The sequence below is a fragment of the Podarcis pityusensis genome (assembly GCF_964106645.2).
Source record: "Podarcis pityusensis genome assembly, chromosome: 2".
NCBI classification, from domain to species: domain Eukaryota; kingdom Metazoa; phylum Chordata; class Lepidosauria; order Squamata; family Lacertidae; genus Podarcis; species Podarcis pityusensis.
This window is the reverse complement of record NC_138029.1, coordinates 40,927,410-40,953,123: the sequence shown is the minus strand read 5'-3', so window position 1 is coordinate 40,953,123 and position 25,714 is coordinate 40,927,410. Positions and strand designations below refer to the sequence as shown.

Sequence of the window (25,714 nt, the reverse complement as noted above, 5' to 3'; positions counted from 1 at the left end):
TGCTAATAATTAAAAATCACATGGAAAAGAATAAAAACAGGGTTGGAATGTTAGAGACAGGTTTGGCTGGGTCTCCAGCTGACGGCATTCCTTCCTTCCTGACTTTCTTAAGCATTTTCTTGGATTTCTGGCCTAAAGAAGAGCTCAGTGAAAGATGGAGATGGTTGAGGCAGGAGCTCTGCTCCTTCTCTACTTGCTCTTCACTTTACTCTTCTCCTCCTTCAAAATGTACAAGAAGAAAAGCCAGCTACCCCCAGGACCCACTCCCTGGTTCTTGCTGGGAAATCTCCTGCAGAAAGATGTCCTGCCTCTCTACAAGTTCTATAAAAAGGTGAGTTTCCCTGTCCATAAATGTCAATAGGATTTTGCCTAGAATAGTAGGACAGAGAGAGGAGGACACAAATTTAATTTCTTCCTTGTCTGGTCTGTGTATATCTGCTTGAGTCTGCTGCTTTGAGAAGCCTTCAGTTAACAGAATGGAGCTTATGATAGGAAAGTTCCCATCCTCTTTGTCTTTTCCCATGCTAGAAGGCTTTAGAGAGTATGGGGATCCATATGAACCAACTTGGACCCTGTGATTGTCATCCAAGGCCCTTCTTTTGTGCCTTCTCTGTGAGAACTCCATAGGGTGACAACATGAGAATGGGCCTTTGCTGTGGTGGCTCACCATTTGTGCAATGCTCTATCCAAGGAAGCTCACCTGGTATGTTCATTACATATCTTGAGGCACCAGGCAAAAATATTCATTGTCACCCAGGCCTTTGGCTAATTAAGCAATCTATACCGTTTAAACTTCGGGGAGGGGGGTATTCTTTTTGCCTGTTATTATGCTATGTATTTCTGTTTTTAAATTAATATTAATATTTTTTTTATATATAAATATTTTATTGAAATTTTTAAGTTACAATATAATAATCAAACAAAATTATAACAAAACATAACATACTTTCTTATCTTCTTGTGACCTCCTCACATCTCCCGCTCCTACCTTCCATGTTAAAAAAAATTTAATCCAGCAAATTATCACCTTACTTCCATCCTCACTGTCTAATTATCAATTAAATTTATCCAACTGTTTGTCCAAAATAAGAATTGTTTTTTCTTACATTTTCTTATCTTCCTACTTCTCTTCATCTATTTTGATGGTGCCAAATTGTTTATGATCAAGCATCCTGCTTAGCATTCATACAGTTTGCAATGTTTTTGCAAGTAAATCTTAAATTTTTTCCAATCTTCTTCTACCGTCTCCTCTCCCAGATCTCGGATTCTGCCGGTCATTTCAGCCAATTGCATATAGTCCATCAGTTGCATCTGCTATTCTTCCAGTTAAATTAATATTAATAATAATATGGTGATGATATAATCCTCAGAATAAGAGCACTATAGAAAAAGTAAAAAATAATGAATGAATGAAAAACAGCCATTAATTTTGATGGAGGATAAAGCTACAGTTGATGGCCATATTATAGCTTCAGGAAATCTGCCTTGGTGGAACTGAGTGCCTACTACCAACTTTAACTGGTGTCCCAGCTGTGTCTCTATCTTATCAGCTGTTAAAACTGTCCATCATTACATCTAGGAGTCAGGAATTCCAAACTCTGTGCTGCGTCTAAGAAGTACAGTCATACCTTGTATGTCGAATGGAATCCTTCCAGAAGTCCATTCGACTTCCAAAAGTTCGGAAATCAAAGTACAACTTCTGATTGGCTGCAGGAAGCTCCTGTAGCCAATCAGAAGCTGCAGAAGCCCCATCGGACATTCAGCTTCCAAAAATAGTTCGCAAACCGAAACAGTCACTTCTGGGTTTGTGGTATTCGGGAGCCAAAACGTTTGAGAATTAAGCTGTCTGAAAACCAAGGTATGACTGTATTTCCTTGTGTTTCTCTTGAATTTCCCACCATAGAGCATCACTGGGTGACTAGCATCACTGGGTGACTGGTCAGGGAAGAGATCTTGTGTGATGGGAGAGGGAGCAAAACCTCTCTCTCCGCTTCCTTCCCACCATGACACTGTTACACACTGCTGTCTTCTCTCCTCTTACTCACCTTTTTCCTAAAAAAAGAAAGAAAGATCCAGATGTTGTGCCCAAGTTTGGCCCAGGGGACACAGTTTCTCCACCCCTGCCCTGAGGCATCTGTCCAAAGGAAGCATTGCCCAATGAACCTTGCTTGTCTTTGATTCTACTTTCAGCTCATTGATAAATATGGCCCCATCTTTACTGTCTGGATCGGGCCAAAGCCCATCGTTGTGATTTGTGGATATGAAACAATGAAAGATGCTTTTGTGAATCATGCTGAAGAATTTGGTGGGCGTCCTGCAATGCCCTTCATAGACAGAGCGAACAACTATCGAGGTAAGGGGTGAATTGCATTTCTGTGGTTATTTCTGGATTACCTGTGTTAACCTAGGCCCTGCCACACTTCCCTGTCTATTATGCTCAGCAGGTATGCCATATTCCAGGTACACAAGTAGAGCAGCCATGCTGGATGAAAATGGATGACATTATGCCATGTTTGTGTCTTCAGTATCAGCTGCTTGGATCTTTGTGAACATGTTTGTAGCTTTAGGTTCGATGAATGGTGTGGCGTTTGCCCTCCTAGGTGTGTGACATCATACTGGCTTCATAAGGAAAGGGTTAACTAAGTGTAAAATGATTAACCAATAGGAACCCAAGGGAAGGAGTTAGAGTTAGAGTTGTTAAGAAGTTAGTCTGGAGTTAGAGAAGAGAGAGGGAGGATAAGTCTGTGGGTTGGGATAGTCTGATGTGAGAGAGTGAGAGAATCTGTTAAGTGAAGTCAGTCAAACAGTCAAGATAATCAGTTAGAAGGTATTAGGAAGGTATAGGCCAGTAAAGAAACTAAGGTTAAGAAACTGACAAGAAAATTATCTGAGAAAGACTCTCCTCCCTGGAAGAGAGGGGAGTGGTTGTGGGCGGGAGCCCGAGCACCGCCCCTAGCAGGGGGCGGTTGCCCCCTGCCTCCACCTCACCTGGCTGGCGCCCACGCCCCCTCTGCAGGCATCCAACCAGGTGCCTCGGAGGGGGCGTGTTCAGCAGCCTTATGCTGCGGTGCCAGCCTCTCCCTGGCCTCATTCTTCGCCATCGTCTCGTCGCGAGTCACACGGTGTTCGAGTTTCCTGGTTCTCGAGAACAGGCATGCGCTGGGAAGAGCTTATGCCATTGCTGTGGGAAAAAGTCGCCACGTTCGGCCCTCCCGGCATCCTTGTCATTCAATTAGGGGAAAATGACCTTGCTTACAGAAGGAGTGCGGACTTGTTGTGGAATATAAAAAGAGACTTGGATGCGTTTGCTGCCTTGTGCCCCAGAACAACAGTGTTCTGGTCCTCCTTCCTGAAGAGAATTTTTTGGCGCGGTGCGCTGAGCTGTATGGCCATTGAAAAAACCAGGAAACTCGTAAATCGGCCAGTGGCCCGTTGGGTGCGCTTCATGAATGGCTGAGTCATTATTCATGACCAAATCCGGATCGGCGACCGGGCCTTATACCGGAATGACAGGGTGCTTCCCTCTGACCAGGGGAACAACATTTGGCTAGATAGGGTCATCAGCGGCATTAGGGATTGGTTACAGCCGTGAGGGTATTGGCGGCGAGCCTTATTGGCTCGGGTGGCGGTTAGGCATTGGAATAATGTGTTGTGGTGTGTCGAAGGGCTAGGTGTGGCCATCGCCTATGCCTTCAATTTTTGGGTATTCCGTTAAAGGAATCTGGCGGTCGTGTGTTCTGTCCGATGCCTGCTTGGTGGGAGGCCATGGCACGACCCTCGGTGACATCAGGGGGGAGCCTATAGTTGGATTAGCATCAACAGGCTCCACCTACTGGTGAATAAACCCATGTGTTTAGAGATCCAATGCCTAAGCCAATACCTTTTCACTGCTGTAATCAATAAAGTTGTGGCCTTTCCATGCCCATTAACCTTATATCACGTGTCCTTGTGTATTCATTTCACATCGCGGGGGTCGGGTCCTCGAACCACAAACCATAAACTTGTTAATGCTTATAAAATAAACTTGTTTATTTGGTTTAATTTTAACAACTGTCTGGACTCAGTGTGTACCTGAGAGTAATGGGTTGGTGGCAGCGGGGAAGCGAGCACAGTGGTGGTTTCCGGGGACCCTGTGTGATCACCACAAATGGAGACCTTGGCATTGTGAAAAGAGTAACAGAACAACAGCCATGAAGCCAAACAAAAAACCAAAAACCAACTGATAGCACAAGATGTTTTGGAAAACCAGTGCTTGAGTGTGTGAAAAAGTGACCTGTGTGAAGAACTGCTGATATAGCATTGGCGCAAGTTGCTCCTGCCCCCCTATTCCGGATAGATTATCAGAGGGAAATTTTGTGGGGAAGTCCAGCTCCATGCTCATAGCTGTTGGTAGAGAATGAGACTCAACCTCAGGGTCGTGGGTTTGAGCCCCACATCAGGCAAAAGGTTCTTGCATTGCAGGGGATTGGACTAGAAGACCCTCGTGGTCCCTTTCATCTCTACAATTCTGTGGTTCTTTTAATGTTGTATAATCTCAGTGCAAGCGAACCAGAAACAAATCAGGCTGAATGCTGAATAAACCAGTTGTCTGGAACCACCACATTTGCAATTACAAATGGGAATATAGCTTGAAGGAGGAAGGCACCATCTCTCATATTGAAACTTCCTGCTGGTTTCTGCACATTGAGCTCTCCACCTGTTTCCTTTCAGGAATGGTCAACAGAAATGAGGCAAAATGGAGAGAGGTGCGCAGGTTCACATTATCCACCCTGCGGGAATTTGGGATGGGAAAGAAAACAATGTCTGAGAGGATACAAGAGGAAGCCCTTTGCCTGGTAGAAGAATTGGTGGCCACACAAGGTACTCTTGAGCCATATGTCTTCCAAAGAAAATTCTGCCATCCTTCAATTCAGGAAGTGGGGTTTTATTTTGTGATTGTTGTTGGTGATTGTAATTTGTCTCTTCTTACTTCAGACCTCTCCGATTTTAATTCTCTCTTTAAATATTGGGCAAGCTTTATATTCTTCTTGGGGGTGGTGGTTCTATAATTAATTTGTTTTTAAAGCTAAGTGTCAGGGGTCTGCCTCCAAGGGAGAGACAGGAATGTACAGACAGCCTCCTCCTTTGTTGAGCAGCTGCACCTCGTCATTCTGGTGAAAGCAAGACTTTAGGAGAAACGGACGACGAGAGAAAGGGGGGGGGGAGGATGCAAAGGCTCAGTCAGGCTGAGATGAGCCACGACACCGCTTCCAGGGAGTTGGACGTGCCTCTTCCATTGCATAGTTTTCGCCAGGGAATTACACGTAAGGAAAAGAGGCGGAAATGGGGTTCTCCCGGGTTTATATGCTGGAGGGCAAACAGGAAGAAGGCACTTCCGAAATCTGCTAGTGATTGAGGCAGACATGGATTTTGGACCTCTGCACTGTACATAGTTTTTGCGCTCAATAAAACTTATAAAACCCTCCCAAAACTAACCTACCTATTCCAAACCCTTCCAATCTGGATCCCCCAAACCCAACTCCGCAGATGGCAGGGAAAACTACACTCCTTTATCTTCTCACACAAAAACCCAAGAATAAGCCCCAAATACCTGCACCTCCCCACCTCAGAAGGAGGATGGGGGGGGGGAAGACTTCCGGGTTGGCGCCATCGGCAATGGCGGAATTCCTCTGACCGGGAGGAATTTGCCCCGTGGGAAATTACAATCATGGGGTGCCTATCCAGACCTATAACTTCTGCTACCTGCTCTCACTCACTAAACCACCTCTAAGATTTTTGCCTGCCTTCCTAGCTCCTAACTGTTCCTGACTCAGCTTTTTTCGCTACACTAACTCAACCTACCTACAGACTCTATCCCAATTCACTCTCACTCCAACCAACCACCCAACTCCCATTGAACTCCCCCTTCGCCCCTCCCAGAGCTGATTTTATAGTCCCTCTGACTCCACCCCCCCGGGTTCTGATTAGGTAACCTGTTTAACTATTTCACCTCCAGCACTCTCATATGTTAACGTCATACTGAGCAACGGGAGCTCACCCCATTGCTGGGATTCAAACCGCCAACCTTCTGATCAGCAAGCCCTAGGCTCTGTGGTTTAGACCACAGCGCCACCTATGTCCCTTAAATTCCAGAGAGATATCAAAAGGAAAATATATCAGTTTTGCCATAAAGGCAAAAAAAGTGCCCCAGAGTGGCTGGGACAACCCAGTCAGCAGATGGAAGGGGTATATTATTATTATTATTATTAGTAGTAGTAGTAGTAGTAGTAATAATAATTATTATTACTACTAGTAATAATAATATTAGCGGGTGGCGCTGTGGGTTAAACCACAGAGCCTAGGACTTGCCAATCAGAAGGTTGGCGGTTCGAATCCCCAAGACGGGGTGAGCTCCTGTTGCTCGGTCCCTGCTCCTGCCAACCAAACAGTTCGAAAGCACCTCAAAGTGCAAGTAGATAAATAGGTACCGCTCCAGTGGGAAGGTAAACGGCGTTTCCGTGCACTGCTCTGGTTCGCCAGAAGCGGCTTAGTCATGCTGGCTGTACGCCGGCTCCCTCGGCCAGTAAAGCGAGATGAGCACCGCAACCCCAGAGTCAGTCACGACTGGACCTAATGGTCAGGGGTCCCTTTACCTTACTACTACTACTACTACTACTACTACTACTACTATTACCAACTTGCCAAGCCCCACTCACCATGTCTTGTTTTTCTTGCAGGGCAGGCCTTTGACCCAAGAAGAAGCATCACATGTGCTGTTTCAAATGTCCTCTCTTCAGTTGTCTTTGGGAATCGTTTTGACTACAAAGATCCGGTGCTGCTGGAGAACCTGCGTATTGTGCAGGACTTCATGGGCTACATCCGTACTTTATCAATGCAGGCATGTCGTTCCTTCTGCATGCTGAACCTGGGGGTATTTCTTCCACCTCTGTGTTTCTTTCTGCTGATAACTATTTCTGCACTCAAACAGGCATGCTTCCTCAAATTTACTTATGTCACCAGTAGGGATGTAAAATGTGGTTCAATTCATCTCAGTGTGATCTGTTACAGCTCTTTCTCCCACATAACAAACTGCACTCCAATTCAGTTCTTCACCCCAGTGGCATGTCTTTATGTAAATAATGCCAAATATATCATCACATTTTTGTTAAAGTTGTAAGTTTACATAAAATGCCGTGTTTGAATGCTGTAACCTTAAGCAAAAACGTTGCACTCTGACAGAAGCATCAGAGAAGCCTCCTATTTTTCCATTGGAGTGAGATAGGTGGCCTGATGACTCATTTCTGGATACAAGAGTGGCAGAGCTCTCACAGGAGGAAGCTGAATCTTGAAAAGTCTCTGTATGTGCTTGTTGGACATGACTACTACTAGCAGTAGTAGCAGTAGAAGCAGCAACAGCAGCAGTAGCAGTAGCAGTAGCAGTAGCAGTAGCAGAGAAGTTCCAAAAGCCACATTAATTTATGGTAATAACCTCTGAATGAGAGAGAGGCAAATACAGTTTATCTCATTTCTCATTTATCTCATTTATATTGCAGTTTATCTTATTTCCTCATTTCCCCATTGCTTCTGTTCCAGATTTATAATTTAGTCCCAGGAATAATGGCTTACCTACCTGGACAGCACAGGAAGATATTAGCAGACTGTGCAAAAATGAAGGCCTTCATTCGTGAGAGGGTAGAGTCCCACAGGAGGACACTGGATCCTCAGAATCTCCGTGACTATATTGATTGCTTCCTTATCAGGTCAGAGAAGGTAGGGAGATCCACAACTTTCTTTCCCTACATTTCTGAGATGCCTTCATTTGTAGTTAATTTGAAACTGTCCCTCATTGTTGTTGCACTCCCACATTCTGAACCATTGTCCCTCTCTTGGCTTCGGTGGCTGCTAAAGTCCATCTCCAAACTAATCTCAGATGGAAACATCTGTCCTCCAGTTTATTTAGACATCAACCCAGGCAGCAGAAATGCAGCTGACCAAAATGAAATCATACATGAGATTGTGGCCTGAAATTCCCCCCCCCCCCCACGCTGGTTCTCAATGGTGTCTTTGTATTCAACAATATCTTTATATTGCAATGAGCAATGTACATCTTGTGTTTGCAGTTAACACAATTCATTCCATTTATAGCCTTGAGAAGACAAGGTCATGACAGACCAGACCACCAAGGTTATTGTGTGGAATAGGATGAGATGTTTCAATTTCTCCACCCTCCTTTCCCTTCTGCCTTGTTTACAGAAACAAACCAATCCTGAGAATATCTACAGCACCGAAGAGCTTGTCCAGTGCGTGTTTGGACTCTTTATTGCTGGGTCAACAAACTCAAGCACTGCCTTAGTCTTCAGCCTCCTGGTGATGGCTAAATTTCCACACATTCAAGGTACTTAAATGGCCAAAAGATCTGATTTGCTCTGCTATCCAACACAAAATTTTTCAAAGGTCACTTGCAGTAAATTCAACGAAACAGCAAAATATGCACTATTTCACTAATATAGTAATAGTGTTATGGTAAAAAACAAGTAAAGAAAATATCAATGAACAATTGGAAGTTGCATGATAAAAAAACAGCAAAGCTGTTCAGAGGCAGTAAGACTTACTCATAAAGATCACTGCAGAACAAAAAAGTATTTCTACACCTCTAAAGATGTCAGACAAGGAGGTTTGAATGGGGGTTAACTTTAGCCTTAGTTTCTGAGAAGAGAAAGATGATTTGACATACAAGTTTTTATATTTTCATGCAGCTTTCCACTCAGATGAATCCCAAAGTGACTTACAATTAATAATAATGGCATGATAGAACATAGTAGAAAATCACAAATACAGTACAGCATAAATCATATGAATAATTCACAAATATTCAGATGATGCTCCCTGCATTTTGGAAGAGAAATTGCTTGAGAAAATATTACTGTGTCAGATGAAAAGCAGCTCCAGAGTTCTGGAAGTACATTTTCTGAATGCTTTCCATTGCAGCGAAAGTTCAACAGGAGATTGATGAGGTGGTAGGTGCCAACCGCATCCCTGGCATGGACGATTGGGTGAGGATGCCCTTCACAAATGCCGTTATCCATGAGACTCAACGATTTGAAAAAGGGAGCCTTGAGGGCTTCCCACGTGCAACAACATGTCGTACAGAGTTCCGGGGCTACATCATCCCACAGGTATGATTCACGCATGAAATGATCAGTTTACTATGGGGAGGAAAAGGGAGGGATTTAGCATCACATGAAGGGCCCACAGGTATGATTCACGCATGAAATGATCAGTTTACTATGGGGAGGAAAAGGGAGGGATTTAGCATCACATGAAGGGCCTTGATCTGCCATAGTTCCAGGCAGTGTGGAGACAAGTCGTAGTAAGTTCCACCCACCTACTCCATTTCTGGTGATTTTTCAGAATGCTGTGCAATTATGTGAGACAGACTGCTTCAGCAATCACTGTCTTTCTGAAAAGAATGTCCTTTCTTATATGACTGTGAAACCAAAACAAATAATGCAATGTCTATCTTCTCCCTGAAGTCCACTACTGTGGTTCCAATGCTCACAACTGTGCACTATGACCCACTCCAGTGGGAGACTCCAGAAAAGTTTAACCCTGGACATTTCTTGGATGAGAAGGGTCAGTTCCGGAAAAGAAATGCCTTCTTGCCTTTTTCTGCAGGTGACTTGATTCACATGTTGTGGGGTTGGGGCTGGTGGCCGGTGTGTGGGTAGGAGTGGGACGCTGGGAGAAAACTGATGGTTTTAGGATATGGGTAGGCAGACTAAGGCCTGGGGGCCCGATCTGGCCCAATCACCTTCTAAATCCGGCCCACAGATGGTCCGGGAATCAGCATTTTTTACATGAGTAGAATGTGTCCTTTTATTTAAAATGCATCTCTGGGTTATTTGTGAGGCATAGGAATTTGTTCATCCCCCCCCCTCCCCAGATATAGTCCTGCTCCCCACAAGGTCTGAGGGACAGTGAAAAAGTTTGCTGTTCTAGGAGATAAATAAATGCTGGAATTGGAGTGATGGAATGAAGGGCAAGGGTATTTCTCCTGTTAACCTAATATTTGCTTTGGAGCTAATATGCATATGTGGAGCCATTGAGCAAGGGTTTCTACACACAAACTCACACAGATTTGCATAAAACTGATTTGGTTCTGCTTTTCAAATGAGAGCAATTTCACACACACAGACCCCAGAAATAGGTCACATGTTGTCTAAGTTCTTGGCTTTATCTGTATGAAGAGGTCCCACACATTTGCTGTCTTACACTGAGTTCCTTGGATCTTCTGTTGCCCTAATGACTCATTAAAAGGTAAAGGGACCCCTGACCATTAGGTCCAGTCATGGCCGACTCTGGGATTGTGGCTCTCATCTTGCTTTATTGGCCGAGGGAGCCTGCGTACAGCTTCTGGGTCATGTGGCCAGCATGACCAAGCTGCTTCTGGTGAACTGGAGCAGCGCATGGAAACGCCGTTTACCTTCCCGCCAGAGAGGTACCTATTTATCTACTTGCACTTTGTGCTTTTGAACTGCTAGGTTGGCAGGAGCAGGGACTGAGCAACAGGAGCTCACCCCATCGCGGGGATTCGAAATGCCGACCTTTTGATCGGCAAGTCCTAGGCTCTGTGGTTTAACCCACAGCGCCACCCGCATCCCAATGACTCATTACCTCCAGGCTATTACCTGAAAAAGAATGTTGGTCTGGCTTAATTAGCTTTTAAAACATGCCTATTCCAGATTAGCATCAAGCAGGTCTTCCAAATCCTGCTGTACTTTGATGCTACATAACATGTCTACAATGAAATGCCACCCACGAGTCAGAGAAGCAAGACAAACTGGAGACCAACAGTTCAAAAACCTACTTGCTGAACCACCTTGACCTTTCGTGTACATAACAGTGTGCAAACAGAGAGCTGTAGACACCAACTGAGAATTGGCCCTATTGCTGCCTTTGTTATGCTTGCTTTGGTTTTTTGTTTTTTAAAAAAACTCTTAAACTCTAGCATTTGCTGTGCACTATCTTGGTCTTTGGTTATTGATTGGCTCTGCCTTCTTTCTCTCTGCCAGGAAAACGGGCATGCCCAGGGGAAGCCCTGGCTCGGATGGAACTGTTCCTGTTCTTCGCTGTTCTGCTCCAGAACTTCACCTTCCAGCTGGTGGGAGATTTCAAAGAAAAGGACGTAACATCTTTTCATATGCAGTACAAAATGAAGAGCGCATGCTTACAAATGCAAGCCATTAGACGTTCTAAGTGATCCAGTGAGGTAAACTAAGCAGAAGGGATCAAGTCAGTGCCTCCAAAACTATTTGTAGTAAGTAGAATGGAAGCACTGAGAGATTTGAATCCAACAGTACTGAGGAAAACCAAATATTCCAAGCTTAGGTGGAACAGGCCATAGGAGCCGCCCCCCAGTAAAATATTTGAGGAGGCTGCCCTCCAAGTTGATAGATATTACCATTCAAATAGGGTGCATATGCTGCATCTTGTGATCAATTATGCAGGGCAGGACTTAAACCCCCCCCCCCATATTTTATTAAAGTTAGCACCCCTGGACAAGGCAGAAATTGAACAGGCTAATCCAGATATTCTCAGACATCAGCTCCCATCATCCCAGCTAGTAGTTGCTAGCAGGTTGCACGGGTGATAATGTGTTGCTATCCTCACTTTTCAATGCCACACATTGCCCATTATTCAATGCCAATTATTCACAGTAAACAGAACAGAAGTAAAACAAGGCTCCAAAAATGAATGGAAGGTCAAGTGATAATACCTTTACAGGTGTGTGTGAAGCAGATACTGCAAAACAGTTTGTTGTTTAGTCGTTTAGTCGTGTCCGACTCTTTGTGACCCCATGGACCAGAGCACGCCAGGCACTCCTGTTTTCCACTGCCTCCCGCAGTTTGGTCAAACTCATGCTGGTAGCTTCGAGAACACTGTCCAACCATCTCGTCCTCTGTCGTCCCCTTCTCCTTGTGCCCTCAATCTCTCCCAACATCAGGGTCTTTTCCAGGGAGTCTTCTCTTCTCATAAGGTGGCCAAAGTATTGGAGCCTCAGCTTCATGATCTGTCCTTCCAGTGAGCACTCAGGGCTGATTTCCTTAAGAATGGATAGGGGTTTGATCTTCTTGCAGTCCACTCGACTCTCAAAACAGTAAATTACCTGAATTAAGGCTATGACAGTAATTTTAAAATATAATAAGGATCCTAACTAAATGAAATACTATGTCAATATGTTTTGTTTTTGTTTTACAGAAGGTATCTTTAGGAAAATAATAAATCTAGTTTTGCCTGAAAAACTAAAAAATAAAGCAGTAGTTATTATTATTATTATTACATTTCTACATGCAGCAAAAACATGCAATAATATCCGTTTCTTTGGGGGGATTAAGAAATTTTAAAGATTGAAATTAAATTCTAATCCAATCCGTAAATTCGTGAAGAAATCCATTTTGCAGTGTACCAAAACTAAATTGCCTTCAGAAATATATATATATTTCAGATACTTGAAGGGAACTGCTGTTTGTCCACTGTTCACAACTTTGCACTTTGACTCTCACCATTGGGAGAATCCAAAAAAGTTTAACCCGGTCATTTCTTGGAGGAGAAGGGTCAATTCCAAAAAATAAAAAATAAATGCCTTCATGCCTTTTTTTCTGCAGGTGACCTGATGGGCCCAGGTTCTCACGTTGTCCGATTGGGGTTGGTGGCCTATGTGTGGGTGGGATTGGGGTGCTGGGAGAAATCTGGTGGTTCTAGGACAGGCATAGGCAAACTCAGCCCTCCAGATGTTTTGGGACTACAACTCCCATCATCCCTAGCTAACAGGACCAGTGGTCAGGGATGATGGGAGTTGTAGTTCCAAAAAATCTGGAGGGCCGAGTTTGCCTATGCCTGTTCTAGGAGATAAATAAGTGCCATTAAACTAGCTCTTCCAGTCCCTCACACTCACAGTTCAGCTCAAAATTTGTTAACTGTTACACGTGTCTCAAGAAATCCACACATATGTGCGCTGTACAAATGAGCTTTAAGCATTCTTGCAAGAGGGAAATCTTTTATGTGGTGCAACCATGTCCCACCCTGGACAAGTATCTACACTCTGAAAGGCTTCCAACACATATAAAAAGCTATACAAGTCTGCTTTCAGATGCCTTCTAAAGATTGTAAAGTTACATCTCCTTGACCCAGGGGCCTCCACAGTCACTTACAGACTCATTGTTAAAACCGTGTTCATGGAAGACAATCTTACTCTGCTAAGATTGATCACCGAAGAAGAAGAAGAAGAAGAAGAAGAAGAAGAAGAAGAAGACCTCATGTGTCCCAGCTAGGGGCAAGGGGATGTATGCCCAACTAGATGGCCCCTCCTCTTCGGGCCTGGGGCCTAGCAAGAAAAAGCATCCAATTAAGAAACCAGCCACTGACCGTTGTCGGCAGAAAAGTTTGTTACCTGATGTCTCCCCTGACTTTCTCCATCTTCATACTATCAAGGACATCCTTGATTTCTTTCAGCTGCAAAGGCTTGCCATGGATTTAGTTTGCTGCAGATCTAACTGCAGAAGAACCAAATGCAGAAATAAACTTTAGCATTCACAGATCAAGGTTACTTTTCTTTCCTATACAACAAAAAATAATACATTAGAAACTCTGAATTTATTTCTTCAGGTGTTGCATGTATTTGATTGCATTCTCCCTTAATCAACAGAGCATTATTCTGACTTTTTTGAGGATGAAGCTGGTGTATGCAGGTGTGTGTGTTGTGTTTGTGGGATGGTGGTGATAGTGGAATATGTGTTCAGGCTATCAACCTCCACCTTTCCATTTTCATCCCAAACAACTCTCTCCTGCTGACTTGCAGATAAAATTACATTGCTGTGAGTACACCAAGAAAGGCAGCCGGGAAACATCTATCATCTATACCTCACTCACAGTTTTAATGTGGCATAGATAGATAGATCGATAGATGATAGATATAAGTAAAGTGTGTTTAAAGGCGCATGTGCAGATTCAAAAAAGAAGGTAAACATCCTCCCTGCAGCAGGTAAACACACCTTTTTACTGACTGGCTTCTCAGATAGCATATATTTGCCAGCAGCCTCCATGTACTCTTATCTCTCATGTGCCCCAGAGGGTTAAAGTCAAGGTTAAATTCAATATACATTAATGAATAACTCTCCCTGTTAATTATTAAAGGCCACATTTAAAAAACGAACACCAGAAGAGCAACAGAGATAATCCAGAGTCCGAGTTGGGTTGGGTCTCCAGCAGGCAGCTTTCTTCCACCTTGTCTTTCTTAAGTATTTTCTTAGATTTCTGACCAAAAGAACACAGAGAAAAATGGGGGTGGAAGCTCTGCTGCTTCTCAGCCTCCTCTTCACCTTGCTCTTGTTCTCTGTCAAAATGTACAAGAAGAAAGCCCAACTACCTCCAGGGCCCACTCCTTGGTTTCTTCTGGGCAATCTTCTGCAGAAAGACGTCTTGCCTCTGAGCAGAAACTATGCAAAGGTAAGTCCACCTCTCGGAGACCACTTTCACTTTTCATTCGTGCCGTAAAGCAGATTTGGCTAGAATAAAAGGACAGAGAGACAGGAAGGCACAAAGTTAATTTCTCCCTTCTTTAGTCTGGGTATGCCTGATTCTATCTGCTGCTTTGAGGAGCCCAAATATTCCTGCATCATAAGTGAACAGATGGGAAGTAATAAAAGGAATGTTTCCCATTCTCTTTGTCTCTTCCTGGAAGTGCTGCCTTGCTGAGAGGCTGCAGAGAGCACCATCTTTAAGAACATACAAAGAATCCTGAGGGACTAGATGAAAGACCTATCCATTCTCCAAGGTGTACATTCTCCTGCAATTCTGCTCTGCACCCACCCCCTGCCTTAGCAGTCAGTGTTTATTATTATTGCTGCTATAGATTTTCATGGATAACAAAGGGACATATTACGCAGTGGTGTAGCTATGGGGGGGGCCTAGCCGGGTCCCCCCCCAAGTGATGCTTCCAGGGGGCACCATTGAGGCTCCCAACCTGTAGGTATGTGTACATAAATGGGGGCGGGGATATGCCAAACTGGGTCTTTGACTAAGGTGAAAGAAAGCCTAGTTTCGCCCCTGCATAATGTCTCTGTTTTCAGTTAGTAGAGCCCTATCTACAGGTCAGTAATGCTTGGTTGAGACATTACTATCATAGGCATTGTGAGGTTGGGGGAGGAGGGAGGATGAGGTGGGGAGAGAGAGGTGGGACTAATGATCTTTCGAAGGGTAGTAATGATATTTGCAGAGATAGAGAAGGAGATACAGAGATAGAGATAGGAGAGGTTTCAGAAAGAGACAGGATTAACAATTGTTAATAAAGTGAAATATCTAGGGGTGAATATGACTGCCAAAAATGTGAATCTGTTTAAAGATAATTATGAAAAATGTTGGTCAGAGGTGAAGAAGGATTTAGAAATATGGTCAAAATTGAAGTTATCATTGTTGGGCCGAATTGCAGCGATAAAGATGAATGTGTTGCCTAGAATGTTGTTTTTGTTCCAAACATTACAAATTGTGGATAAAATGGACTGTTTCAAGAGGTGGCAAAGAGATATTTCTAAATTTATCTGGCAGGGCAAAAAGCCTAGAATAAAATTTAAGATACTAACAGATGCAAAGGAAAGAGGGGGATTTGCCCTGCCAGATCTTAAACTTTACTATGAATCAGCCGCTTTTTGTTGGCTGAAAGATTGGCTACTTCTTGAAAATGTGGACATTTTAGATTTAGAAGGTTTTGATAATGTGTTTGGGTGGCATGCATATTTATGGTATGACAAAGTCAAAGCGCATAAGGCCTTCAAGAATCATATTGTCAGGAAAGCATTATTCAATGTTTGGGTGAGATATAAGGATTTGTTGGAAAGTAAAACACCAAGGTGGCTGTCACCAATGGAGGCTAAGGCTTTGAAAAAAACAAATATGGAGACAAACTGGCCAAAATATTGTGAAATTTTAGAACAAGTTGGAGATAAATTAAAATTGCAGAGCTTTGACAAATTAAAAACTAAAGTTCGAGATTGGCTGCATTATTATCAAATAAGGGAGGTTTTTAACTTAGATAAAAAGATTGGTTTCCAGGAGGAAAAATCTAAACTGGAAATGGAATTGTTAGAACCTAAAACTAAAAATCTGTCAAGAATGTATAATCTGCTGTTGAAATGGAATACACAGGATGAAATGGTTAAATCTGCTATGATTAAATGGGCGCAAGACGTTGGGCATAATATTATGTTTGCTGACTGGGAACGGTTATGGACCACAGGTATGAAATTTACGGCCTGTAACGCCTTAAGAGAAAATATTATGAAAATGATTTACAGGTGGTACTTAACCCTAGTCAAGCTAGCAAAAATTTATCATCTGCCTGATAATAAATGTTGGAAATGTAAAGAAAATGAAGGTACTTTTTTTCACCTTTGGTGGACGTGCCCAAAGATCAAGGCCTTCTGGGAAATGATATATAATGAACTAAAAAAGGTATTGAAATATACTTTCTTGAAGAAACCAGAGGCCTTCCTCTTGGGCATGGTCGGCCAATTGGTGCGAAGGGAAGACAGGAATTTCTTTATGTATGCGACAGCAGCGGCAAGAATACTTATTGGGAAATACTGGAAGACACAAGTATTGCCTACCCGAGAAGAATGGCAGAGAAAAGTGATAGACTATATGGAACTGGCTGAGATGACCGGCAGAATTCGAGATCAAGAAGAAGGGTCGATGGAAGAAGATTGGAAAAAATTTAAAATATATCTTCAGAAATACTGTAATATAAAAGAATGTTAGAAAAGGTTGGAGAAGAATATTAGACCGTATTGGCAGACAGAGTATAATGGAATAAGTAAATAAGAAGTGTAAAATAAAGATAGAGGAGAATTAAATACTTTCGAATGTTAAAATAAGTAAATGAAAAGAAGGTTAGAAGGATTTGCTGGAGATACGATTCAAATTAGAATACAAAGCAGAGAAGTGAGAGGAAGTCACGGAAACAAGTAAATGGGAAAACGGTTCTAATGGTTTAATTTGATTTTTTGTTACTTTTTTATTGTGATTTTTTGTCTTTTGTATTTTTCTTTGTACTGTGTGTGTGTTTTTTGTAGGATGTATGTGATTTGTTTTTCCTTTTTTCCTTTTTTCTTTTTCTGTAATCTTAAAATTGGAATAAATATTCTTTTTTTAAAAAAAGTAATGATATTTGCATCTTTTGCATAGTGTATGTGTGGGGTTTTGTGTTAGCATCACGTGGATGGTTCTTGCATCTACAGTGGTACCTTGGGTAACATACGCTTCAGGTTCCATACACTTCAGGTTACAGACTCCACTAACCCAGAAATAATACCTTGGGTTAAGAACTTTGCTTCAGGATCAGAACAGAAATTACTTGGCCGCGGCAGCGGCGGGAGGCCCCATTAGCTAAAGTGGTGGTTCAGGTTAAGAACAGTTTCAGGTTAAGAATGGACCTCCAGAACAAATTAAGTACGTAACCAGAAGTACTACTGTATTCATTTATTTCTTTTTTGTTGGCAGCGAAAGAGACTGGTTGGTTGCATTTGGTTTATTACAGTGAGTTTTGTTTGTGTGTGTGAGAGAGAGCGTGAGGGGTTGTTGGGTCAAATTAGCCATATTGATTCGTATGCTGTTGGGGGTGTGTGTTATGTTGCTGTCTTGTTAGCAATTAATGTTCAAAGGCATACTATGTGTCATCTGCAGGTAATGTATCGCCATCTTGCCTAGCAGCCATTGATAGCCTTATTTGTCTAATCCACTTTAAAATCTGTCCAAGTTGATGACCATCCAGACATCTTCTGGTAGTGCTGCCTCTGAGAAGGAGCTCTTTGTGCTTATCCTGATTGTCCCACCATTCCGCTTCACTGGACCAGGAAAGCAAACTAGTGAGTGGGTACTTCCGGGGTGGCGCCACCGGCAATGGCGGACTCCCTCTGAACTGGAGGGATTGGCTCCGCGGTAAACAGGGTCTACTCCGCTACGGCGAAGCGGGGACCCATCCAAAATCACAGGCGGATGAAGCCTGTGACCGTGGGACTCGGCGGGCACCTTTAGTGCCCCCCCAATCCACTAAGGAACCCACTAACAGGCTCCGAAGTGAGGAGGGGGAAGTGGCGCGGTGCTGTGAGTCAATCGCTATTTCCATGGAGCGAAGCCACATAGCTGTTGCCGGAGAGCGCTGCCTTTTTTCCTGGGACAATTTGGACTCTAAAACAAGCACCCGTGAGTACTTAGAATTTGAACAATTGGATATCAAACAAAGTTTTCTGAGAAGGACAGAATCGGACTATAAAAAAAAAAGTTTATTTATTTGGTACGGAGCTGGAAGGGCTAAACAGGAAGTCACCCTCCCATTCTTTTGTAAACAGAATAAAGCAAAGGCAATTTACACTAGAGCTCAGAAAATCGTCTTTAAAAGAGTGGATTTCAACATTTTTAAATTGGGAATCTTTTTTTTGGACTATTTGAAGTAACTTTAAAAGGAAGTAATTTTCCTCCGTCCTGATCCTGGAGCGGGGTGTCAGGACTGACGTGAGTTTACCAAGATAACCGCTTTTTGACAGACAGCTAAAAGAAGAGAAACTTTGTGATTCCACTGTTCCCTTTCGCATTTTAAAGGAATATATATGGACAAAGTATCTTAGGTATTTTGGAAAAAAAGGAAACTTTGTAGCAAGAATAAACATAAGTCTACCCCCTAGGGGGAGCTTGTGAAACTGTAACTAACTCCAGTGAATTGACAGCTGTTACAAAATAACCGTGGGAAAGTATTTGACTTTGCAGGACAATGTACTCAGAAGCCTTGGTGTCTGTTTTTTACAAAACAAATGCTTTACTGGAAGAATTACACGATAAGGTGAACTGGATGGTTATTTCGACTAGAAATCTTAAACAGGCAGTGGAATGTCTTGACCAGACTGTGGGAAAACATGTGGAGCCCACTCAGGATTTAAACCAGGAGTGTGTTTTGATAGAACAGGAGTTTGTGGTATCAAATCAGGAGGGTGTTTTGACAGAACAGACCCAACAGGAGTATGATCCTTTGGACTGGACAAATGAATTTGGAAAAAGCCAGATCTGGAAAGGAAAAGTTTGGTGTGGTTTGGAAATGGGGGGCTGGATTGACCCCCCTATGTTGGGATGTCTGGACTTTTTAAACATGGTAATGGGCTGCGAAACGTCTGGGACTGTGGGGGCTCTCAATTTTGGAGGGCCCTTGAAACATGCTTTTAAATACTACATGGAATGCAGCGATGAATACGGAAAAGGGTCTGATCTGTCGAGAAGGGTTAAAAACATTATCAAGTTGGAGTTACCACGAGCAAGAGACATTGTCAAGCTGGAGTTACCACGAGTAGGAGATAAGGGAAATTACAGTTATAAATATGAAGAAGAGCCGCGGAAGGGCCATGGAAGTGACCTGAGGGCCTCGGACATAAGGTCACCGGGTTAGACTGATGGGAATAAGGACTGACAAATCCCGGAACCAGGAGGAAGGGACGTTGGATAAAGATTGGATTTGTTTATATATATTTTTTGTTCTCTTTTTATTATTAGAATGTTTTATAAAGTTGATGAATGATAGAAAAATGTTGGAAGAAACTACCTGGCTTTAGTAAAAATGCTTAAAGAATTATGAAAGAATATTATGATTATAAGAAGATGGTAAGGTTAAGACTTAAGTTTTAAACTGTAAGGTTTATTTTATTACAGAAAGATAGGATTAAAATAGTCTAGGGTAATGTAATGATAGAATTTTATGAAACATGGAAAGGAAAGGAATTGCTGGGATAATTAATAACTAGGATACAAAGGAAGGGAGGGGGAGGAGGTCTAAGAAAGAAGGCAATGACAGTTAAGGGTCTGAAAATAATGAACTTGTTTTTAAATGTTTTTTTTTCCTTTTTAAACCTTGGGATTTTTGTAATTTTGTCACTTTTTTGTTTTTTATTTGGAATTCTCTTTTTTCTTCTTTTTTACATGGTGGGAAGGGTTAGGGTTAGGGTTTTTTCTCTTTTTCTTTTTTTCTTCTTACTCTGTTAATTATTTTTTTACTCATTGTATTTTCTTTTTTGTCATTATTTTCTTTTTTTGTAATATTTTGAAAACTTCAATAAATATCTTTTAAAAAAAAAAAAAGGAAAGCAAACTAGTGTTCTTACCCCACACCATGATAAATTGGATTCACCTCTGTTATGTCTCCTCTTAGTACATTGTTCCCTAAACACAAAAAGCTCCAAATGTTTTAATTTTTCTTCCTAGAGGCACAGCCTCTTGATAATTTTAATTGTTGTTGGCAACTTTCCAGTTCTACAATAACCTGCCAGTTTCAATGCCACCCCTATTTGCTTCCATTCTGTAGACTTCCTTCGTAAGGTGTTTTGCTGCCTGAAGCAAAAGGCAAAAAGTTGCCTCCTCCCCGTCCTGTTCCATGTACAAAAGTCCAGCAGACCATTGACTCTTATCTCAACATTCTCCATAGCACCTTCAGGGCAGTGACCTATGTTAGTGCATGTACACTCTCCGCTCTCTCCACTCACTGCTCCATAATATTTGCTGCCTGAGACCGCTGCCTCTCTCTGCCTCATGATAGGGCCAAACCTGCTCCTAGAAAAAAGTAAGCTCAGGTATATGTATCTGCCCTACACCTTAACAATGAATACATCTGCAAAGAATTCATTCAGGTTCTCTGGAGTTCATTTCTCCTTTCTTAGCACATGTGGCATAATAGTTAGAGTGTTGGACTATGACCTGGGAAACCAGGGTTTGAATTTCCACTCAGCCATGAAGCTCACTGGGTGACCATGGGCCAGTCACCATCTCTTAGCCTAAACTACCTCACAGGGTTGTTGTGAGAATGAAATGGGAAGGAGAAGAACCATGTACATCACTTTGAGCTCCTTGGAAGATAGGGGTGGTATATAAATGTAAACGTTTATATAAATATAAACGTTTCTGCAGTAGCAGAGTTCACACTGTCTTATTCTCTTGACTGGTTTAGCCCTCCTGATCAAGGCTGTGCATTTGCCTTGACTGAGACACATGACCAGTGTCAATAGCCTCCTATGATGCCCTTGAAAAAGTTTCAGTGTATATCCCCATAAACATCCATAATGATTAACAGACTGTTTGCTCTTCCTGCTCAGTTCCTGTTGGATCAGTGCCCCCTATATTAAACTTTAAACATGAAGATATTTCCTTGGGTCCCAGGACTGGATAGTCACCTAGCCACCCTTCTGCTGTGAACAGAAGCTTCTCTTTGTGAGTGAGTTAAGAAGTGGATGGTGTAGGTGCCTTTCCCCCGACCCATTTCTCCAAAAGAATTCAGTTGATATTTCTTTTCTATAAGTTACTTAATTTTCCCTAGGTTCGCTTTAAATTCATTTACTTTTTTCTTACCAGATCATTTCATTCACTCATATTTCATTTTGCAATTAATCCATCCAGCTTTATATACAAATCCTTATTAATCAGCACTTGTCTGCTGATTCTTCCCTTGATTTGTGCTTAATAAATGTCTTCAGCACTTAGTAATTCACATAGCAATTTCTTTGGCTGATTCATCAACTCCTCTCTTTTTTCTCCTCCTTCCCTTTAACAGCCCCACATTGTTTCTAAACCCTTTTCTTCAGTTACTCAAATATGTCTGACCACCACACCCTTTTGCTTTCCAATAGGCTCTCTTCACACAGCTCCATTCCCATTTAAAATGTGCAGAATCTCATATTGCTGCCCTACTTCTTGCTGATAAAACAATGAACAGGGTGGTGATACAATGACTACTGCAATCGACACGAGATAATATCACCAAGTCAACTATCTGTAAACAAACAATAAACATCTATAAAAATTGCAAAAGCAGTTTCTTTCTCAGATAAGTTTTACTTGAACTATTGCAAATGCAGTAATAAAGAACACTTAGCCCCTGGGACTATCAAATTATCAGGCCAATTACCTTCAGTTATCTTGGTTGAATTGAAATAATGTCAGTAGGTGAGAAGGGGGAAATTGCATAGCTAGGTCAAATAAAAATAGGCTTTTCTGCTTCGAGAAAGAAAAGTGTGGGACCTCCTAGCTAGAGCAACACTTTTGGATTCTGATTAGTTGAGTGGTGCAGAGAGCTGATTGACAGAAAAGTATCCAGTACTCATGGAAATGGGAGAGTGTGTGGAACAAAAAAGACTATAGCTTTGAGATTGGGGGGATTTAAAAATAAATTGCTGGGTTTTCACTTGGTAGGGCTAAACCCTGGTTGCCATAATGGGCCAGCCACCACTGATATATCCAGAACAGGTGTTGCCTAATAATCCATGCATTTTTAAAATTCTACCATCAGCTCTATGATAAATGGGGTCCTATCTTTACTGTCTGGCTGGGTCCCAAGCCCATGGTGGTACTCTGTGGATACGAAGTGGTGAAAGATGCTCTGTTGGATCATGCTGAAGAATTTGGTGGGCGTCCTGCCTTGCCTTTCAGTGATACAGTGAGCCATTTTAAAGGTAGGTAGGAGTCCTGTGCTTATTTTTTTATTGCTTCCATTTTAATGGGAGAAGCAGTCTTCATTTTCAGGGGTCTACAAGTAGGAATAAGCAGACATCGAGCCCTCCCTTTTTCAACCTCAGGTGGAGCTAGATGTTACCGCAAACAGGAGTTTCCCACCCAAATAAGAGCCCTGAACTGAATTCTTCCTTTACTATGAGGGATATAAAGGTAAAGGTAAAGGGACCCCTGACCATTAGGTCCAGTTGTGACCGACTCTGGGGTTGCGGCGCTCATCTCACTTTATTGGCCGAGGGAGCTGGCGTACAGCTTCCGGGTCATGTGGCCAGCATGACTAAGCCGCTTCTGGCGAACCAGAGCAGTGCACGAAAATGCAGTTTACCTTCCCGCCGGAGCGGTACCTATTTATCTACTTGCACTTTGGCGTGCTTTCGAACTGCTAGGTTGGCAGGAGCAGGGCCCGAGCAATGGGAGCTCACCCCATCATGGGGATTTGAACCGCCGACCTTCCGATCGGCAAGCCCTAGGCTCTGTGGTTTAACCCACAGTGCCACCCGCGTCCCGTGAGGGATATAGTCAGTCTCAAATAACCAACATGCTTAATTCTAAACACATGAAGGTGTTAAGATCATAAAGTCAGCTGTCATGCCAAGCTTAGCTGGCTCAGCTTGGGAGGAAGGGCTACCAAACTCTTTGTTCTGCCCCTTCCCTTACCACTTATAAGCATATAGCTGGGAAAATTTGGAAAGAAGTTAGAAGGGCATCTTTTAAAGGTCCAAAAGCCTATTCCCATGCTTTACTTTGCTGCATGTTTTGTGATGTTAAATCTCTGCTGGGGCTCTCTTACCAAAGAGTACTTGCCCCAAACCTGGATCTAGGCATCTAGGAAATTTTATTCTTTTACCAAATCCAACATTTTGCCCATAACAGATATTTTAATGAAAGCCGTGATATGACATGACCCATAGAAGAGTTTGCCTGTCCTCTCTCCTCCAGTGCCATTTAATAATGTGGAGAAACGACACAACGTGTTTACGCTATAGTTCAGCACTGTTATTATGTGATACAAAAGTTACATACAAACCACCCATGGCTTGATTCAACTACAAATGGGAATATAGTCTGAATGGACAAAGTGCCACAATGTAGAAACTTCCTGCTGAGAAAACTTCCTTCTAAGGGAAGGATCTTCACCTGTTTGCTTTCAGGACTGTCCAGCAGATCTGTGAAAAGATGGAAAGAGCTGCGCCGGTTCACACTCAGCACCCTGCGGGATTTTGGAATGGGGAAGAAAGCGATGTCCACGAGGGTGCAGGAAGAAGTTCTCTGTCTGGTGGAGGCAATGGCAACCGCAAAAGGTCTTCCCAAGTTATCCTTATTACAAACACAATTTTGAAGTCCTTCAGGGCAGGAACAGTCCCAGAAAGTGGGATTTCTGTTAGTTATGTCACAAGTGTTCATGAATTTATTCCTATTAAAGAACTTGGCTGAGTTGTAAGGTACACCTTGAATGCACCAAGCTCTGTTTGTGCAGGGAATTCTTGACCACAGATATGGGGTAGCACATCTTCCTCCTTTGGGGAGTCCATAATGTTATCCTCAACAGTTAAGCTGCACTTACATCTTGCTAAATAAAGGGAATACAGGAGCTGCTGATACTATCATTTCCATGTAAAAGGAACTTAATTATCTTTTAATATAAGAGAAATACAAAATGCACCATGTGTCTGGTTCAATTGTGCAAGGAGTTCTGGTTTACGTTATTCTGTCGTGCAGGCAGAGGGAGAGAATATCCACCTTGCCAAACTCTATTGACTGTGTCCTTTTGCTCCTGCAGGGCAGGCCTTTGATATAAGAAAACACTTGAGAACTGCTGTTTCTAATGTGCTCTGTTCTGTTGTCTTTGGGAGTCGCTTTGAGTACAAAGATCAGGTCTTCCTGGAGAAGCTGCATATCATGGAGGCTTTTGTGGGTTACCTTGTGAGTTATATGGGACAGGTATGTTGTTCCTTCTTACAAGTATATCCCATGGACCCAGACCCTTGGTTCATCTTAGTGGACATGGGCCTGGTATAAACCAGGTGCACCCTGGGGTATATTCCCCTTTACCGTTTCCACTTTCTCTGATCCTTGTCTGCATTAAATTCCACATGACACAAATCACATACATCTTGGCTTTAATTGCAGAGCATCAGCAAATTAACCACTCAAAATACAGACCTAGAGAAATTCTTCTGTAGGCATGTTGGTGGAGCACTTCCCCGGGTTAGCGGTGAATTTTCCCAGTTATTCATTATCAAAGGATTGCTTATCTAAAGGGTTCTAGTTATAGGTAGGTAGCTGTGTTGGTTTGCCGTAGTCAAAACAAAATTTAAAAATTCTTTCCAGTAGCACCTTAGAGACCAACTAAGTTTGTTATTGGTATGAGCTTTCGTGTGCATGCACACTTCTTCAGATACACTGAAACAGAAGTGCTACTGGAAGGTTTTTTATATATCTAAAGGGTGTAAAGGCAGTCAGAGCTGAGCTGAATATCTGCTTGGGGCAGGGGAAATGAGTTTGAAACTCGGACACTCCCCTTTCCCAGGGAGTATAAGGAAAATATTTTTATCTGGGCTTTTCTTTAGCTGGAACTCAGTGAAACTCAATTCTGGCACCTCTCAGGTGCGTGCTATTGGCATTCTAAGAGAACAAGGAAGGTGTTCATGGTGAGTTCTGGTGCCTCTTTCTAGAAAAATGGCACTGATTCTTATCATGGATTGCCTTTCAATTGATATCACTAAAAAGCTTCCCTGACAACTATGAGGTTATCCACACCTCAGATTGCCCCACCACTTTCCCCCAGGAAAACCCATTGTTTGGTACTGAATTGGAACAAACAGCAATCAGGTTTTCTGCAGACTGCTGTTTGTTCTGATTAAGCACTAAAGAGTGGGTTTCCTGGGGGGAAGCAGCAGGGCAAAGGCAGAACCAGTCAGACCTGTGCCTAGAAAGAATGGGCCAAGTGCAAATCTGCTTGGAGCTGTGCTTTCTAGGCATAAGATAAGTAGAAGTGTGGGAGAGACTGGGCAATTAACCCTTTGTTTCTCTCTGGTCTGTCTGAGAAGCTCAGCATGTGAGGACGTATGGGTTGGTTGCTACAAGCTCAGACCGCATGGCTCCTACAAGCTACTCTTGAGTTCCTTGTATGCCAGTGATTGAG

General features: G+C 42.6%; 1 protein-coding gene across 1 annotated transcript in view; it reads left to right on the top strand.

Annotated features, from left to right (window-relative positions):
• Nucleotides 1–118: 118 nt before the first annotated feature.
• LOC308472123 (uncharacterized protein) overlaps nt 119–25,714 on the top strand; it is a 32,735-nt gene continuing 7,139 nt past the window's right edge. The window contains exons 1-13 of the mRNA XM_080996621.1: nt 119–331; nt 2,191–2,353; nt 4,711–4,860; nt 6,717–6,877; nt 7,573–7,749; nt 8,233–8,374; nt 8,968–9,155; nt 9,513–9,654; nt 11,052–11,235; nt 14,220–14,484; nt 22,349–22,511; nt 23,721–23,870; nt 24,350–24,510. Coding sequence (XP_080852747.1) covers nt 155–331; nt 2,191–2,353; nt 4,711–4,860; nt 6,717–6,877; nt 7,573–7,749; nt 8,233–8,374; nt 8,968–9,155; nt 9,513–9,654; nt 11,052–11,235; nt 14,220–14,484; nt 22,349–22,511; nt 23,721–23,870; nt 24,350–24,510 — 2,223 coding nt within the window. The 5' untranslated portion in view covers nt 119–154. The remainder of the gene's footprint in view (nt 332–2,190; nt 2,354–4,710; nt 4,861–6,716; nt 6,878–7,572; nt 7,750–8,232; nt 8,375–8,967; nt 9,156–9,512; nt 9,655–11,051; nt 11,236–14,219; nt 14,485–22,348; nt 22,512–23,720; nt 23,871–24,349; nt 24,511–25,714) is intronic.